General features: G+C 41.4%; 2 protein-coding genes across 2 annotated transcripts; one reads left to right on the forward strand and one right to left on the reverse strand.

Annotated features, from left to right (window-relative positions):
- Nucleotides 1-1410: 1410 nt before the first annotated feature.
- r3hdml (R3H domain containing-like) lies at nt 1411-5304 on the reverse strand. The gene is made up of 5 exons (XM_040153417.1): nt 5014-5304; nt 3628-3746; nt 3308-3410; nt 2626-2741; nt 1411-1578 (listed from the first exon to the last, which is right to left on the reverse strand). Exons 1-5 carry the CDS (start codon nt 5302-5304, stop codon nt 1449-1451), a joined length of 759 nt encoding a protein of 252 aa, XP_040009351.1. The 3' UTR covers nt 1411-1448.
- Nucleotides 5305-14510: 9206 nt separating this feature from the next.
- Nucleotides 14511-17146, forward strand: fitm2 (fat storage inducing transmembrane protein 2). Its single transcript, XM_040154074.1, has 2 exons — nt 14511-14776; nt 15632-17146. Exons 1-2 carry the CDS (start codon nt 14604-14606, stop codon nt 16248-16250), a joined length of 792 nt encoding a protein of 263 aa, XP_040010008.1. The 5' UTR covers nt 14511-14603; the 3' UTR covers nt 16251-17146.
- The last annotated feature ends 2875 nt before the right edge of the window (nt 17147-20021 follow it).

Raw genomic sequence — 20021 nt, forward strand, 5'->3', positions numbered from 1 at the left:
TCCACTTACCAGCACCTCTGAAGCTCACCGATTGACAAGTCACTACTTGTTTGTTTAATCTTTATTAAAACCAATATCGAAAAACCGACAAGTTGTGATTGACGACAAAAGTTCAGGATAAAGTCACAACCCGTGGTCATGGCAGATCCGTTTTTGTACTGACTAGACAACTGAGGTATAGCGTGTTACCCAGCGAGACCCAGAGGTGCTGCTAGAAGGATTTTGTTTCCTTCAGACAGAGCCAAGCTCGCTGCCTCCGGCCACTGCGGCTTCACATTTAGGGAGCGAGAGCCGTGGATCTCGGCAAGAGAGCAAATAATATCACCTGTAACAACCAGAACTGTTCAAAAATGAAGAGTGAGCAGAGAATAAAGTCCAGTCACTTTCCCCACCTGAGTCAAGAGATGCTAAGCAAACGCTTATTACAGTCACCTAGGTGCTGAACTGGGTTGCTCCTCACACTTGTTTGTGAGGAACTTTGTCTGTTTGCCAGGACGAAAATGGTTTCCATATCAAATATTTTACAAGTTTGCTGTTAGTGACCATGGTGCGTTTGCTTGTGTGTGTGTGTGTGTGTGTGTGTGTGTGTGTGTGTGTGTGTGTGTTTGTGGGTCCACTAATTGGTCGGGAGGCAAAGCTGATTCCCTCATATTTTAGACCATAAAATCTGCATTAGTCTCCCGTTTTATGGCAGAGAAAGTCTCTTAGGGGCAAATGACGAGATGTAATGAGGTGAAATGCGGGACAGAAAATTTCCTGCAGCAGCAGACAACAAACACAAGAAGTGAACAGCAGATTATTTATAGGGATATACAGCCTCATCAGTTATTTATAACAAGGATCAGTCGGGCAAAAAGACAACCGCGAATTCAACACATTCTGGTTTACTGCAGGAATTACTCGATAGTTTTTCACATTGAACAATGGAAAATATTTTACTAATGAGGTTATAAACAGAATCAATAACATCCAGGGTTACAGTAAGCATAATCTGTACAACAAAAGTGCTTAATTTTTGGTCAGTGCCTCATAAAAGTCACTCAAACCAACAAATTCATCAAAAAACAGTGCAAAAACTTTCTGATGCCTTCACGAAGTATAGAAATAACATTTTCACCCACTGAAAGGAAAGAATTAATGTTGTTTTCAGTATTATTCTGTCAGTGACGCGGATGATCAACAGTAATGCAAATACAGACATTCATTTATACTGCACCACCACATCAACCCAACTGTGTGTGTGTGTGTGACACATTCATTAATAAAGATTTATTTTCAAAATAGTGGTGACTGGAAAGCTGCGTCGCTTTCTGTTTGTTGAAATTGTCTTGTTACGCAGCCATTGTGTTGGTTAAAGCTGGGCTTCGCGTGGATTATGATTTTCCTTTTTTTTTTTTTTTTTCCCCTTTTCTTCCATTAAAACAAATGTAAAACCCTCTGTGGCGTTATTAACTTGAAAGCCTCCCGGTTTTCGTGTTCGGTGAGCACTGGTTTCTCCAGCAGGAGCCGCCGTAGCTGGCCGGGCAGATGGAACAAGGCCTCCCAGTCTGGTAGGGAGCTTCTCCCACCCAGTTTCCTCTGAAACACATGTGAACATAGTGTTAGCCGCAGGACCTCGCTGCGTTTCCTGATGCTAATGTCTCTGACTGGTGCATGATGTAAAAACCACAGTTTTACAGTGGATGTGTTTTGAGAAGTGTTCTCTTATTAAACAGCCAACGATAAATAAAGGAGAAAAAAAAAAACCCAAACATTTTTGTGTGTAGTCCTGTTTTGTGCTGATCTGATTGTTTTCTCTGGGTAACAAACACCAGGCCTCACACTATGACATACACAGTATTTGTTGATGGAAGAAGTAGTCAGATCCTTCACCTGAGTACAAGTAGCAGTAACACGGTGTATCAATACTCTGTCGCAAGTAAACTTTACTTACAGTGAGTAAAAGTAGGTACAGTATCATCAGAAACATGCACTTAAAGTATCAAAATTAAAATTATTACTCATTATGCAGAATGGCCCCTGTCAAGATGTTATAGTCTTATTGTATATTTGATCATTATCGATGTATTAAAATGTAAACAGCAGTTTAATTCAGCAGTTGGTCGAGGTGGGTACTTTATATGTTTATGTGATGGGTAGTTTAATCCTTATTCTTGGATCATAATTCATTATCATTATAAATTACAAGGTGGTCATATGTTTTTTTCTTTTAATGCAAAATCTGAATCGACAAAGTAACTGTCAGTTAAATGAGGTAGAAGCACAATATTTATGTATAAAGCACAATATTCTCCTCTTAAAATGTAGTGGAGCAAAAGTATAAAGTAGCAAAAGATGTTAATACTCAAGCAAAGTACAAGTACCTCAAAATTGTTCCGTTAAGTACATGACTAAATGTATTTAGTTACTTTCCATCACTGACTAAATATAATGATATTTATCGGATTATTCTGGGAAATAAAGCAACTGACTTGAACTGAAAGGGCAGAATCATCACACTGCGGCCGTGTGAGTTTTTCAGGTCCTAAATACAGAGCTTGCGTGAGACGAGAGCAGGGAACCCTGGGATAAGTTTTCACCCCTGGCTTCTGTGTGTGTCTCCTGGTACAGTGAAGCTCCTCTTACTTTATGGAGTAGTTGCAGACCAGCAGCGTCGCCTCCCTCCAGGTGCTCCCAAACACGTACATGTTGGAGCACTTCCTGACAGCACATCCCAGTCTGTTGGTGCTCGCCCACACCATCTGGCAGGGACCGCAGAACACAGTTTTGACGCTTGCATCCGCAAAAACTGAAACCTGTCCACATCTGTGAGACGCATTTTAAAACTCGACCGATGTCAGACACGTCTTTCGAGATGTGCCCCTACATCCTTTGTAAGGGGCTGTATGAAAATTATTGGGGAGGGGAGGCAGGAAGACAAAAATAATACATAGCCCTCCCCTTTTTCCCAACCCCCTCCTCCTCCCTCATAATTTTCATACAGTCCCTAAATAAAATAATCACAAGTTGGGGTGACTTCATGCGCTGCCACCTGTTTTTACTACAATCCTTTGGGGAAAACAATCACTGATGGTTTTCAGTGTCCAGTTCAGTACAGAAGTTATTATTATTATTATTATTATTATTATTAATAAACTCCTCTGTTCATTTCTACAAACATAACCTTTAGGAGAGAAGGTATATTTAGTCCCCATTGTAATTTACACTGCCACAGCGTCCCGGAGAATTAAAACCCTGAGTCCAGACAGGTTTAACTGGGGACAAGGGATTTTGGTCTCTTTGAATGCACTCAATCTGCCGACCGTACCTGAGTATAGTGAGAGCACACGGATCCACTGCATCTGTTCGGGTAGGAGAAATGGTGCCTCTCGTCATACCAGGACCCGATCAGATCAGTGATAGACTGGTACCTGGTCACATCCAACACACACTCAATCATTGATCCATATTAGTGACATAATGTCCCACAATCCAGCCCAGTGTATTTTTGTTTTTTGTTTTTTTTAAACACACAAGATCCATCGCTTAGTCTTAACATACACTGAGCACAGGCTGTATTCAGCGTACGTTAAGACGTTTCTACACAGACCAAGAGGTGACTCCGAGTTTTACGGATCTCTGCACTACCTTCCTGTAGTGATTGACAGGTTTTGGCCCATATATTTCATGGCCCGCGTCGGGCCATGATCCCAAATGCATAGTGAAGCCCAGGAGTAAGCTGTTTTAGCCAATCCCTCATCCCAGAGCTGTGGAGATAAAAGAAGGAGGGAAGGGGGAGACAGACGCTGGTCATTTTGTTCTGTTCAGTAAGAAAACAACAAAAACCTGGCTCTCTGCCTACAAATAAGACTAAAGCCAAAACATTTTCTTACATCAGCTCCCTGCTGTCTGTAGATTTCTGTACCACAGAATAAGCAATAATAAGTTGTTGTTCAAGGTGAGCTCTCTACCAATTTCTTTGGATGCAGAATATATTGTCAGCATTAGTGGGCGCAGGTGTGGTTTCAGTTTTGTCCACTCCTCCACTTAACCTGTGTATTTTCTGCTGAGACTGAGCTGGGTTTCCTCATGGTTTGGGATCCCATGCACTGTTGTATGTGGGAAAACAATGATAATTGTAATTAATCAATTTCTTTCCTTTAATTTTTTTCCCCCTTAACTTATTAAAACCCAGTAATTAGAAAAGAGGACTCTCTCTCCCCTTTGCCACAAACTGGGCTTTGACACTTGATGAAGATGGAAAACTACAGAAATGACCATAAAATATAGTTATTACACCAAATAAGGAAATATTTCACGATTCATATGTTATATGAGCGAAAGAGCAAATATAAACTCCCTCTGTTTGCCCAAAAGTAATTTACAGACAGAATTGTACAGGAGTGATCTTACATGGCGACATTATTCATGTTTTGGGACAATTAAACCTCAGAGACGTCAAATTCAGTGTTTGACCTCTATTCAACCAACTGATTTAAAACTCCAGTAACAGATATCTAAATAGGATTACCTGGGATCTGATAGATAAGACTGCACAATAGGTACAAAAGTACTGTCAACACCAATCACGGATATAGAGCATTAGAAAAGCCATTGTATTTAACTCTGCTTTACGAGTGGAGTCTCTAGGACTCCAAACAGGAGTACAGTAACATTTTCTGCAGCAGACTCAGGAAACGTGTCGTCTGTTCAAAACCCATTTTATAAGAATTGCTCATAACATTAGTAATAGTCACGAAGTGTCAAGGTGTTAACCAGGGTTAAGTATGTTTTGTGAGCCGTTAAAGAGGGCGGGGGGGGGTCTCCAGGACTCCAAATAGAACTTTAATTTCGTATCTCGTGTTGAGTTTTTTCGTGAGATGCTTTTATATGACATTTTTACCTTTACAGCCTATGAAAATATTCTCATGTGTGTTCTGCACTTTTTTTTTTATTTGAAGATGATAAACTAAAAACCAAAAACCCAGACTTCTTTGTGTCCCCGGTCCGATTCACCGCCCACTGTTTCCTCACCATGTACTCCATATTAGCTGCGGGGGGGGAGACTTGAGCGCGGACTCGGTTGTGGTAATCCAGCAGGGCGTTTATCTCGCTGGATGAAATGGCTCGCGTGCGTCTGCTGCGAGATACACCGGCAGTTCCAGTGAGCATCCTGATGTCAGACTGTGTCCCAGCGCCAGCTCTGGTCGTGTTGAGCAGCTCCCCGGAGCTCGACAGCACGGCGGCGGCGGCGGCGGCGGCTCCCATGTGAGGCATCATCCAGAGGGTGGCGGCCAACAGGAGCTGAGCGCAGGCGGCACCCATCTGAGCTCTGTGGAGGAGGAGGCAGCTGCACCACCTCCCTGCAAAAGTCTGAGGAGGACATAAGTCTGTGTCATTAAGAAAGAGTGAAAAATCTCAAAACACTCAATAAGGCTGAATTTATTACATTTCTCCTGCTGACGAGGCAACGTGTCAGTCAATTCACACAGCGCCAGATGGGATAACATGATTAAAGAGAACCATTTTTCTGATTAGTGAAATATCCTTTAAAAATGTGTTTGGTTTAAATAGTTTGGACTTCACTTCAGTAACTGTCCACAGCTTTCATTACAGGCAATGTAAGCAATCTCAGCTGCATAATATTCATTTAAAATATTGCTGCAAAACTCCCCTACATAAATAATTAAAAGAAAAACACTATCTTCACGTATGCAGTCGGAATCTACCAAAAAACATTCAGCATATGCAGTCAATTAATCAGTATTATCCGTTAAATTTCTCCGCAAACCTGCCTCTGCTGTCATCAGGGAACACATCTGTTACATAAAAGAGCCGAGTCCCGTACCTTCATCAGTGGATCCTTTCACAGAGCAGACGGCTTCAACACGAGCCTGTGCAAACAAGCTGGTCTGTCATGTGTGGCAGGGAGTTTTAAGTCTGGGCCAAGAGGGTTTCTGACGCACAAAACCCGCCTGTGTGCGCCGTCTTCTTCCTTCCTAAACTTAGAGTCTGTCTCTTTCTTTCTCTCTCCTGCAGAGAAAATCACAGACGCATAACAGACACAGCAATCATGAAATATTTTACTGGCCACCTTCATTGTTTATAGGTTCAACCTCGTGTTCGATTTGTTTTATGAAAGAAATCAGTCACACTTTACGAAAAATATATAAGAAATTCTTTGTAACACATTATAATTTAGTGGTGAATAGATAGACATTTTAAGTGTTTGTTAAAGTGCAGAATTTTCAACAATTATAACCTATTAAGACATATTTTATTTAAAAACAACGGTGTTGTGTTATACTGTCATTCATTACCTGTCCTTATACCAGAATCCAGTTATGGATACTTCACAGGCGGAGTTACAGTTGTCGACATCTACATCAACAAACACTTAAAAAAGATTGGGGCAAAACCCTAATATGTGGCTGGACCGCCCTTTATCTGTCTGTGCTCACATACACAGTATTTTAGTGCAGCTAATTTCCCAGTAAAGCTGTTCTCATTTACTTGTTTGTCTGTTTCTGGTTTCAGACAACGGAACAAGTATGAAATAGTGACTGAAACGTGGCCTATTAAGACCACATGTTAACCAGCAGTCAGTTCCAAGCCATTTCCAAGCTGCTGCTCTGCCCTGATAAAATCCTGATTTTATAACGACGTCGGTCGTCTGACAACATCACCATGCACATAAGTTAAAGGAAACGGCTCTGCTGTGATTTCGGCTGTATTTACCTTTAAAACGATCACTCAGGGGGAAAGTTAGAAGCTCATTCACATTCGCGTCAGCTGCCATGAGGTCAGTTGAATAAACGCATAGAGAGGCGTGCCTGCGGAGGCAAACCCTCGAGGGGCAATACTGGCAACTCTCTTCTATGGAAAGAAGCTAAGGTTTGTCCAAAAAGTTGCAAAATTTGTCGCTAGGTGCTTTTGTGAAGAAAAGTCACTAAAGGGGTCTGAAAAGTCGGTAAATCTAGCAACAGAGGAGCTAAGTTTTCAACACTACCTGTCAACCCCCCCCTGATGACGCAATGGAACTGTTTGCGTCAAGTAATTTTGAAAGAACAACGGCCAATGGGGAAACTCCATTACTCAGCTGGCCGACCAATGGTGTGACTTTGTCACTCAGTCACTCACTCACTGAGTCACAGACATTCTCGTTTATTGGGGAGGCCCGCTGTTGTGGTCCAGCAAAAGACTTTAAAGCTGGTAACAACTACATTATAGCATGTTAAGTACCATTTATGTACTGCTTATGAATACTAAATATGGGGAATTAAAATCAATTTTTACCCAGTTTCCTTATCTTAAACAAAATTTAGGGCACTATAAAATTTAACTCCTTTAGTTGAGAGTTTGAGGCTGCCTTGTAAGAGTCTGCTACAGTAGTAATAGAGCACATGTTTTGGCTGCTACATGACCTCCCTGAGTTGTTTCAGTAAAACACAGTAAAATGTTTAAATAATCACGCCTTGGGGAAGGACTGAGTGATGTGGTGAAGAATGCATATTAAACAAAAAGGGAGAAAAGTGGCTGCAGAGTCAGCGTTCATCTCCAGCTCTTGTTGGTTTCAGGAAGGGCCCCAGACCCTCGTCCATGTGTAATATCCTATAACAAGAGACTGAAGACGCAGCCAAGATACACTGCACCACCTGGCTCAGCAGCTACTGGGGCCAAAAAGATCTCTGAGACCAGCACTCAAACACAGGGGAACAACTGGAACATGAAATTAAAACTAGGATACAAGATCAAATGAAATGTGATGCCATTATGAAATTATTTTTAGTTTCCATAATGGGATTGGCACCTTCTGAAAACCCACTGCAATCATTTAGTCATGCCACTGCCCCTAATTATATGTTCTTACCCGACAAATGCCCACCTACCTAAACGTCTGCTTTGTGTAAGATCATTGGAAATGTCATGGACTGGGAGATATCTCAATTTATGGAAGGTGCTGTGTGCACAGAATGAAATGAACCCTTTAACTTTGGCACTCACAGCGAGCCCCAGTTCACAGTTTATGACTGCGGAACTTGGTCCATGTTAGTTTAGGTGTACTGAAATGATATGGATGTCCCCAGTGATAGGTAATACTTTATGATTCAAACACAGACATGAATGTGAATGTATCAGGGGGGAAAGTAAAAGGGCAATTACTCACATTCTCCTCTGTTATCTTGACACATTGCTGTTAGCCAGACCAGATCATAAAGCTAACATGCTGATGTGTAGCCTGCACAGTTTTTCATGTTTGCCAACTTAGCATGTTAGCATGGTAACATCAACCAGCCGAGGCTGATGGAAGTGTCATTAGTTTTGCAGCTATTTGAGCATAAATCAAAGTTGGACAAATTAGAATGCTGAACATGGCTGGCTGCAATGTATTTTAAAGTTAAGGAATAACCAAAGCTATTACAATTCATTCTGTGCTATAGGAAAAGACAGGCGGTCACCAAAGTCAGTTGGTTTCATCCTCTGGGGACCATGACCATCTGCAGAAAATGTCATGGCAATCCATGCAATAGTTGTAGATATTTCATTCTGGACCAAAGTGGCATGGCTAAAAAGGTCACCACCAGTTACAGCTCCATTACTTTTGCTTATTTATTTGTTTTTGTGTTGTTTTTTAGTTTATTTGCCAGGGCCTGAGGTAGCCTGAAAGGCTAACTTAGTACAGTAGATAGTAAATAGTACAGATTGAGGTTCATAAATCCTGCCACAGCATAACACTTTGTAGTTAGCTACACTCCATACTAAATAAGTATGTTTAGTAGAAAAAGACAACAACACATATCTACATTAATTCACATCACTTAAAATATCAGGGTGTCTGGACTAAATCATCCAATCGGTTCCTGTTCTTCTTCAATATGGGGGAAAAAGTTGGAATCATCTTGAATGCACACGGTATTTGTGTGTCACCTGGTTGCTCAGGTGAGCCCTCTGAAGTCAACCCTTCAAAGGTTCGCAGCATACCTCCAAACAGGCTCAGCAGAGTGCCGCCAGACTTTGTGACTTTGTGTGTGAAATGCACAGAAGGATCCATCAAAGAGGCTGCTGGGGCCTTTGGCATACGGAAGGTCAACAACACTCAAGGTTCAGCTAAAACCCAGGGTCACATCTTGTTGTTGATCTCTAAGCTTTTCCAGTTTGCTTTTCCACTCGCTGAAGGACCCACTCACTGTCCACAACTGACCACAAACATAAACTACTTCTTGATTCTGTCTGCGTTTCCATCTTTACAGCGTTTTTTGTTATCTAGGGTCGCATGTATTATTTTTCAGTATGAACCTTTAACAAGTCACACTTGTTTGATGTGGTCAAACTGTTAACCTTAGGGCCATATCTATTGTGCCGCCTGGATGAGGAGTCGGAGCATCACTCGGCGTGCTGAAAGTGAAGCCTTGTATTTGCGGCATCCAGCGTTTAAATTTAGCAGTGCCCACATGCTTGTCAGGTCTGTCACGTAGTTAATATTTCTATCGTCGCACATCAAAAAGGGGAGAAATGTTGAGCAGCTATATAAAACAGCTTCATCAAACTGGTGAAGGTGTGCAGCCAGACTGAATGATCGTGGAGCGAGTGCAGTGTGTTTGATTGAGGACTGCTGGTTTCGAGGATTAAACATTTCGGAGGATTCCTGCTGAATAATATAAAATCTTGAAGAAGAGGAAGAGGTCAAGCAGTGCAACCAGAAAGTAAATTTATTCAGTCATTTAGCAGCTTCCAGCCGGCATAGAAAGAGGGTGGAAATGTGACGGTTGCATACAGAATTTACTGGGTAAAAAAAAACAAACTGAAGATTTCTCTCTGGCACAAACTTTCAGCCAAGCACTCATCCACTAATAACAGCAGTGTCTGTGTGGTTGGACCATTTAGGTTCATGGCGCTTTAGTTCTTCGTTCGGAGCCGGAAGAATTTCTATAATTTAGTTTCCCATTCTACAGAATTGAAAACACTGAAACACAGAGGAGTCTCGGGGGGGGGTACTGGTCGATATTTCTGCAGGACCGTGTCTTAAACATTCAGAATCTGAGCCGAGAAACGCTCCGCAGGACAGTCTGAAATGGGTCAGACATGGAAGAGGATGATTCTCTGGCCAGACCAGACCAGACCGTCTTCCCAGAGGCGCTCTCTCACCCCCTGCAGTATGACATCATCTGTCTGGTTCGAGGCGCTGCAGGGCTCTTGCATACAAAAGCTCACTGTGACCTTGTCGCGTCTGAAAGGTGAGGAGGAGAACTCAGTGGCCTCCCGCATTTACCCGAGACAGAACATAAAACAAACCTTGTATCAACCGTATTTGAGGTCCCTGAGCTTTTCAGGTGTCAGCCGGGTCTTTCAGCCCCGTCCGAGTAACAGCACGGCAGCCGGTGCCTCTCACAGGGAGAGAAACTCCAGTAGTTTCACAGCAGCACTTACACCTGAATTACAACCCCCTTGATCAGTAGCCAGTGATTTGGAATAATCTATAAAAACTATGTCAGCTGTGAGGAAACGAAACGGTTTTCTCAAGAACAGCATTTATCCTAGACAAGTTAACGCAGGTAGGTTAAAGTTATTTGAATCAATACATTTAAAGGAAACGAAACAGGGCGTTTTAGCATCTCTTAGCATCATTGTTTTGGATTTCCAGCAACTTTGGTGATGTGATTCGCTCTGAGCATAGTGGAACATTTAGCAGCTAAAGAGCCCAACGTTTCCCCTCAGGAGCTGGTGGAGCCCAAAGCAGAGCTAAAGAGCTAAAAAGACAGTGAGGATTGGACTTTAATTCTTCAGGTGGACACGAACACGACTCGACTGAATCATAACGTTGCTCGGTAAAGGCTGGATGCGTAAATAGACAAGTTCACCATAGCAACTTTACAATGCGTTAATGTGGTGTTTTAAGGTTGTTGCACTGCCACCATGTGGCTAAATAAAAACAGTTTACGCAGGTTTATAACCTGGCCTGTAATGTGTTTCCGTAAAATCTGTCAGAACTAGTTCATTTAATTGTGTTTCCTCGTGATTTCCCTGAAATCCTTTTGTCAACAGAATAACTCAAATGTACATTGAAAGAAAACTGAAAATATCACAACGGGCGCATTTCTCGGCGGTGTCAGCATGCAGGCAGACGGTAAAACAGCACAGTCATGAGCAGCGTCTCCGCCTGAGTGCTGGAATAATTTCAGAGCTAGGCCAAGAGGAGTTTGTTTTGATAATTCACGGTGACAGTTTCCGTTCTGCACGGGAGATCCTCGGCCTTTTGATAAACCAGCCAAGATGTCTGCAGGAGAGTGTTTATGCTTCATCCCCTTTCTCATGTTTGCCTGAGATTTTCATACTGAAAGAGGGGTCCACCAGTGTTTGCGATTAGCATGTTGACATGGGGATATCTGGAGTCTGGCAGCAATAGAGGCAAATTGTGAACCATTACAGTATACATGAAATTGTCTTGTATAAAGACTTTATTTTAATCCAACCATAGAAATTTGAAATCCCTTTAAATCACCTCTTCTGGTGAGACGTCTGAACTGTAATATGTAACCATTTAATTTCGATGCATTTCGCCTGCTTCCTGCTTCTGGCATCGGCGCTTGAAGAACAATCGGCCAAACACCAGGCATGCCTGGAAAATTGTTTTTCCAGGAGAGGCTTGTTTGCCAAGTCAGAGTGCATCAAGGACACACTTTGCCCTGCATTCAGATGCTATAAAAGGAGATTTACCATCCTCCAGTATGATTGTAATGACTCAGTAAGAGCTGGTCTCAACTTTACCATTGCAAACAAACACAGAAAATTCACAACAACGCATGATTTACATAAAAAATAGACATTAGTTCCACATTAAAAGAAAAAAAACATACGTGATGTTCAATAGCTGGAGAGCAATGTTTTAATTTTTTTTTTTTCAGTCATTCCATTTGTAAGGAACATATTTTAAACGTTTTTCCAGGCTCAGTTAAAAGGTCCTGGGACCTGACAACATAATGACTGTATTTAGATGTTACCAGGGAGCAGAAATAACTTGGCAGTTTTTCCAGTAGAGACTCATTAATGTAGATAAATAATGTAACGGAGCATCTCCCTTCTTTTGGATCCATCCAGAACACAAATGAATTTCCCATATGGGGACAAATAAAGTATGCCTTGCTCTCGCTACAGGACACAACAGTGACAAGGTAAAATAGTAAACGCAGAGCATTGTGATACGCAGATTAGAAAGGCTTTAAAGGTGCTATATGCAAGTTTTCTCTGCCGCTGAACTTGGTTTCTTGCCGGGAACGGGTGTTGGTGACGACGGTCGCCTGCCACGAGCTTCGGCAAGACAAGAGGTTAGACAACGGCAGCTGTTAATACTAACGTCGGCTACGTAGCATTAGCGATAACGTACATATAGCACCTTTAAGGTGGACGGAGTGGCAAGCATATATAATAAGAATTATTATTATAATTATTAATAATAACCGTAGGTTGACCAGCAGAAGAGACACGTGAACTGTTTTTATGCAAAAATCTACTTTTGACCTTTATTTTGCCAGTCAGGTTTTTAGCATTGCACACAAAAGGCCATGTACAGCTTCTTTTTCACATGTGCGGTAGCACTGCATATCTGTTATCGAGTCAGACACATTCAGTGATTTCCGATTGTCTACGATGAGTCTCCGATCGCGGTTGCACTTGTATTGAGGTCGGCGTGCGCCATGAAACCTGACACCGTGACCCCGGCTTACATCCACATGCCACACTGCACGACTCCGTCTGAGCAAACATGACCCCACAGCAAAAAGGAGTGTGTGTCTGTCTCTGTGGCTGGGTCTCTCCTACTTTAAAATATTTCAAACAATAATCCTAAGAGATGCTGTTTCCTGTTATTTCATGTGCTGACAGTAATCTAAACTTTCCTTGTAAAGCAGGCAGTAATTTACATGTGAATCAGACTCGATTTAACTCAGTTCTTTTGCATTTCTGTTGGGAGTGTGGAAAACTGTTAGTGTGATTATGGACATCCCTCCACATCTTGCAATAATCATTTTTAAATTACACTGAAGATTTTTTTCTTCTTTTCTTTTTGTTCTTTTTCTTTTTGTTTTTTTTTTTGTCTTGGTTTCTTTCTTTTTTCTTCTCTTTTTTGTTTGTGTATTTTTATTTGTTTTGAATAGTCAACTGTACTAAAATGTGTGTGTGTTTGCGTGTGTGGGGGGGGGGCAAGTGGATGACGTACTCAGACTCTTTACTTAATTAAATGTAGTAATACCACACAGTGAAAAAATCTTGTTTTTTAAACTCAAGTAAAAGTACATACGTATTATTAATAAAATGTACTTAAAGTAACGAAAGGAAAAGTACTAATAAGGCAGAAAAATGTGTATGTATATGTACATATGTATATGTATATAATATTAATAGATTATTAATAGATTATTATTACTGATGCATTAATGTGCAACTATTTTACTGCTGTATTTGGTCGAGGTGGAGCTAATTTTAGCTATTTTATATACTGCGGGTAGTTTAATCTGCAACAATGCATCATATTTCATCATCCCTTTATGTGTAATATAGTCATTTGTAAAACAGCTAAAGCTGTCAAATAAATGTGGTGGAGTTAAAACTAAAATATGTTGAGCCGAAAAGACAAGTCTAAGTACGGTGGTTTTTTGATCTAGACCTGGTCCAGTGTGGTCTGGATGTGAAAAAAAGCAGTGAAATCACCCTTTTGTTGCTTCCATAAATAAAATAAAGTTCTCACAAATTTGAGTCAGTAAATTTAAGGGCCTTTCACATCAGAAAGAGATTTGCAGCAAACGTAGAATCATCCGTTCGCTGCTGCACTTTGCAAGACGTTAACTGATAAATACAAACTAATCTATTTAAATTGGATGAGTTTAATAATAGAAATAACTAAGATTGCTCTATTAAAAACTATATTAAAATTAAAAAAACAAAAATATTCCAACTGCGCTTATTCAATTAATTAAAAACAATCTAGATAACACACCAGCACCTAAATTACAAAATATAAATGTAGAATATGTGGATTTTTTTACACAAAAGATGCAATAATACATTTTTTGGGCAATATCTGGTAAATACGATCAACCCTGGTTTAATGAGGAGGACACTTAATCTCAAAAACTATGGAAAAACTGAAATATTGGCTATTAGAGCAAAAATCCTAGAATTTCCAATTCCTCCAAAACGTAAAGAAATACGTTTTTTCCAGATCCATGAACATAGGGTTCATCTCCTTCAAAACTGTCCAGTCAGGAGTAATCTTGAAGCCCAAGCATATTGAATTTCTGATTAATAATTTCACCATAAATACATAAATGTCGCTTTTCCAGATCCCCCCCATTTTTCCCTTTCTGTTATTTTGAAACCGTAAAAGGTTGAAATGAAGAAAAGTAACCTGGCTTAAGTTATTAAAGAGATGTGTCATCTTCAACTTTGTGCCTTTATCAGTTCACCTCTTTTTTTGACCGGCGGCGCCCAAACTTCTTCATGCCACCGCAGGTCGCCCAAAGCGAAACAGTAGCAATGGCGTTATTGCACCGGCGGGGGGCAGCAATCCAGCAAACCGCGCCTGGTCCGCCGGGAAAAAACGGAAGGAGGAGAAGAAGAGGCACAAGAACATGGCGGCGGTGGATGTCATTGTGGATAAGCTGGTGTCGGTGTGGAGGAGACCGGCCGTCCGACAAAACTTCCCCTGGATATTTCTACCCATTTCGCTGGTGGGCTCGGTTCTGAAGGCGCTGGACGTCGTCCCGGAGACGTACTTCAGCAGCAGCAGAAATGTCCTGAATGTGTAAGTAGAGCTAGAGTGTGGTTAGCTCAGCGCTACCGGTCTCCCATTGGGCTCGTGAGCACACCTGTGCCGCTCGCTGACAGGTGAAGGGAGCGGGGAGGAAGGTAAACTGCGGCTGCTTGCTGTGCCGATAGACGTCCCTTCAAAACAAAGACGAACGAAGGGAAAAGAAATGCTCCTTGGCGACGTCGCTATAAATGAACTCAAGGGAAAGGTCCCTATCAGTCAACTAGAGCTGATTAATCGATGGATCGACTCAAACAATCGTTCGATTTAAATTTTGAGGCAGAAATGCCCAAATTTTTGGTATTTCTGTCTCCAGCTCCTTAAATGTGAGGATTTGTTATTTTTTCGTATCATTGTAAATCGAATATCTTATATATTATAATATATATATATATTATAATATTTATTTTTTTTAATTGAATGAATTAAAATGTTTACTCAAGCAAATCAAATAATTTGCCACAAAATCCCAAATGTTCTCCTTCGTAAACGCTGCAGCCGTGACAGACACCACATTCAGTGGGTGTAACCAGTGTCTTCCTCACAGAAACCACCGGTTCGGGTATTATCCCAAATAAATCTTAGAATTTACGTGGGCAAATATGGTTCAAGATTTCAGAGCTGCTTTGGCCTTAGGTGGAATAAGACAAATACTTAATATTTTTCTTGCTCCCTTGTCTATGTATCCTTATAGAATATACTTTAGTTTCAGCTGATTAGGATAAAAGAATTCTAATAAATGTATCAATGAACCGCTTCCTACCTGGAATAACAGCTCCAATACATACAGTATCAGACCTGCTGTAGTATTTGAGTGCAGATTGAGCGAATGCCCTGTTCCTCTTGCAGGTATTTTGTCAAAGTGTCCTGGGGGTGGACGTTGCTGCTGCTGACACCCTTCCTCCTGCTCTCCAACTCCTCCTTCAGCAGGAATGCGTCCTTCCTCGGCCGACGGCTGCTGTCTCTGGTGGTGGCAACAGCCATCTGGTACATCACCACAGAGACGTTCTTCTATATCGAGGACATGACCAGCTCCTGTTATGAGACTGGAACCAGTGATGTTACCAAAGAGGAGTTCACATCCAAAGCCACCTGCAGGAGCACCGGCTTCCACTGGCGTGGCCGGGACATCTCAGGACACTCCTTCATCCTGGCCTACTCTGCCCTTTTCATTGTGGAGGAAATGGCCCCTATGGCCTACCTGAAGACAGTCGGTCTTCAGGGACAGTCTGCTCTGCCCCGGATGGTTCTCAACCTGCTGTACGTGGCCTTGAATCTGATCGTGATCATATGGGTGTGGATGTTTGCCTGCACCTCTGTTTACTTCCACAACCTGTCCGACAAGTTGGTAGGGACCTCGTGCGGCCTGTTGGGGTGGTATCTGACATATCGGGTTTGGTATCGAAAACCTTTGTCACCAGGACTCCCCCCTCCGTGTCACCCAAAAGAAGACAAATTATATGCTTGAGCTGCAGTTATACTTTCCCACACAAAATTGGTACTAATATTGTATTGATTGGCACTGAAACAACACACAACAGCTGTCGTTTTCTGTTTCCAGTTCCAAGCTCATCACGCTATTTTAAGTTATTCCCTCCTCTCGGAAAGGTCATTTTGTACAGGACGACTGGCCTGCAGTTCCTCCACGGTGTTTCGCAGCTGCTGTTCCCAAAATTACCCTCGGTAATCTGAGATAAAAGCAAGACGCCGCTCTTCTGTCCAGCTTCAGCCTCTCACCTTCAGCCGCTGTGGCTCGCATGCTAGACAATAGTTTGTGTGCCGGTTTGTTGCCTTATAATGCTTTTCCCGTGGATGAGTAATCACATTTTTTAGATGTCTGAGTGGGAACACTAGTGAATGTTTACAGCTCCAGTTGCATAGCACTGACGACATGTATTTTTTTTCAGTCCAACGTACAGTAGGTGTTCGTCCTTTTTATAGGAAACTACCTTCAGAACAAAGTTAGATCAGACGCTGTAACTGCAGTGAAAGTACATATCATCCTACATATGGATTTTAATGAGCTCTACGTTTCTTGATCACATCTGATTTGGCAAAACTGCGCCTGTGTGAAAGCATCATATGTAAAGTTTGCTCTGAGGATGTAGAACTTAAATAGCAGATATTGAGATCATCTTAATGTCTCATCAAACATGTAGTCGTAGTTGTAGGCCAGCCCTGCAAGTGTGAGTTATATTTAAAGAATGCTTTAAAGGATAAGGCTGGAATCTTTCAGTATTTTACTTAAGGCTGCCTCTAACAAGTATTTTTAATAATCAATTAATCTGCTGATTTTTTTATTTCTTTATTACTTTATTTATCCCCCCCGGATTAATCATTTGGTCTATAAAATGTCAGGAAACACTGAAGATGATCCATCACAGTTTCCTGAAGCCTCATTTGATGTCTTCAAATATCTTTATTTTTACAATTTACTATCAAGTAAGACAAATAAAAGCAAGAATTCCTCGCAATTGAAAAGCTGGAACTTGAGAGAATTTGACTTTTGTCTTTGAAAAAAAAAACAACTTGATTAATGAACGATTAATTGATTATTAAAGTATTTACAGATTTTTTTTTGCCAAGCTACACAATGTTATAACTACAATTTTTTTTTATTATTGTCAACTATTGAATTTATCCCGTTAAGTAATGAAATATTGCCAAGCTAATTCCTCTGTGCCATAGACATCCATTTTTTTCCAAAATCTAATAAAAACACATAAATATTATCATGGGCGCTGTTGTTAATTTGCAGTCCCATGTACACCATCTTACTGCCATAAAACCTCGGTAGAATACCAAATGTGTATTAATCCTTGTCTGTTTGAGTAACGTTTGATTTAAAACTAAGTTCGCAGTTGTTTTAGGAAATAATTTACGCTTTTTAGAGACTGAAGCTTTGTATTTAAGACCTGTCTTCAGTAGGAACCAGTGAGCTTGAGGTTGAGAGCTACAGACAGTGTAGGAAAGTTGCAAAGGACTGAGAGACGGATTAACACATTGTTGGCTTTGGTGTTTTCTTGGGATTTTTTTTGACTGTGAGGATCATATAGAGTAACTCCAGCCTTATCCTGTAATGGATAATTTTGGACAACTTTAGGTACGAGTGAATTAGAGCAGTATTTTTAAGAACATGAATAACGATGTCACAAGCAAGTAACTGGTTCGTAGCGATGATGTGTGCAATTTCATGACCTGACAAATACACAGTTATAAGCTCTACAGTGCAAGCAGCCCACTGGGTTTTGGCAAAAAAAAAAATAAAAAACCATGATCTGCATTTTCCATTTTCATTATTTATTTGTCATTGATGGCAACTGAATAAATTAAGGCTTATGAACAAACATCATAAAAAGCACCATAAATAAATGCATATATATATATATATATATGTAGAGAGAGAGAGAGAAATATAAAAAATAAAAAGTAAAAAATAAAAAAATACTATAGTGAAATATAATGGCCACAAATCACAACTAGGACTCTCGACTTTGAACTCTTTGTGTGATCCAAGAGGTTCAGATCCAGCCCCTCAGGCAGCATGATTTCGGTCGGAAGAAGCGGTGGAGTCGTAACAAGTGTGCTCGCAGTAATCAAAATGTACCAAGCGTTCACAATGACTGGCTGGTTATGACGCTTCCTGACGTCCTGACACTCCCCCGCCAGCACAGTGCCATCTGCTGTCTGGCAGTTATCAAAATAAGTGAACGTTTGAGCGTCGAAAAAGTCAACATAAGTAACAGTGACGCCAGCTCTGTGATTAAACCGAATCAGAAAATGGTACTTGCTTACTTCTGAACTTTGAAAAATTCACAATGTTCTCTTTTGTGCCATTTACATCTCTGCTGCTCATGCAACAACAGTCTGAAGCCAAATAACCTCCCCGTTTCTTTTAGTAAATACCCTAAATGTCTTTCCAGGCTTAAAGGTGTTATTCGAGACAGTTAAATCTATACAGCTGTCCACATCAAACATGAAACTGGACACAATGACCTACAGCTTTTGCACTTCCACGGGAGTTTTCCCAAAGTAAATCAGATTTTAACCAGCAGATATAACACAGCAAGGCGATAACTGCTTTTAAAGGAGCATCGATCATCGTCTTTGGTTCAACATTGTCTTCCACAGCTGCTTCGTGCCGCTAATCACCACCTGCAGAGGCGAGTTTCTGTGGCAGGAGAAAAACTTGAGTATCCTGAAAAACTCACATCGGTTACCTCCGTTATCCGAGGCTTGAGCTGTGCAGTCATCCCTCTTAAATGACAGAAAGAAAGGCTGTACTGTGGGTCCTTGCTGCACGGATGTCTGCATAACCAGCCATAAAACCGAAAGCAGCTTACAACTCCAGCCAGTAGCTCACACAATGAGTAAAACCTAAAGAGCGCATGGTTCAGGAGCGGATTTTTAACAAGTTAAACCCTGGAGGTCCGACTAAGAAAAAGCAGAAAGGCCTCCCACGAAGGGCGGACAGAGTGCGGAGCGAGAAAAGTTCACTGCATCAACAAATAATGAGACAGCTGGCGAGGCTAGACGAGGAGGGACAGGCTTTTTCTTTTTTCCTCATCTCACTCCTTTAACCTTCAGATGAGTCAGCCCCCCCCCCTTCTGTACCCTTTGAGGTCATTAAAAATTCAGCACGGTACGAGGTGAAGTAAATGACACAATGTATAATTAAAAATATCTATCTGTAAAAACAATCTTGCATCTGTCAGGAGGAGCTGGCGATAAACTAACAGCAGTAAAATATTGCTGAGGGACCATCTCCGGCACACGGTACAGTGCAGGTGCTTCAAAGGTCACGTTCAGCAACGCAACATTTACAAATCGGTCGTTTCGATGTTTGGTAGAGATCGTAAATTCTGCCTCCGGGGCGACGCCAAACCCTCCTCCCGTGCTCCGGTCACGACACGCCGACACAATAAGAACGTACCCATGCGATGAGATAAACATCCTAAACCTAATGCAAGGCTGTTGTGCCGTAGACGCAGAATTTACAATTTCACCACCAGTGCAGCCAAGCGTAACTTTTCAAACACCCGAGATTTATGACATCTGAACTCCTGCTCAGCGACAAAGAGAGTGACAGTGGACCACTGTGCGCTGTGTGATCTGTGGTGCTCTAAATAAACCGACTCTGAGTGCACGCGTGTCTCTTGGGGGTGTGTGTGAGTGTGCGTGTGTGCGTGTTTGTAGGGTGTAGAGTTATTTAAAGGAATGGTTTGACATTTTGGGAAAT

Source organism: Xiphias gladius, chromosome 18 (assembly GCF_016859285.1).
Source record: "Xiphias gladius isolate SHS-SW01 ecotype Sanya breed wild chromosome 18, ASM1685928v1, whole genome shotgun sequence".
NCBI classification, from domain to species: domain Eukaryota; kingdom Metazoa; phylum Chordata; class Actinopteri; order Istiophoriformes; family Xiphiidae; genus Xiphias; species Xiphias gladius.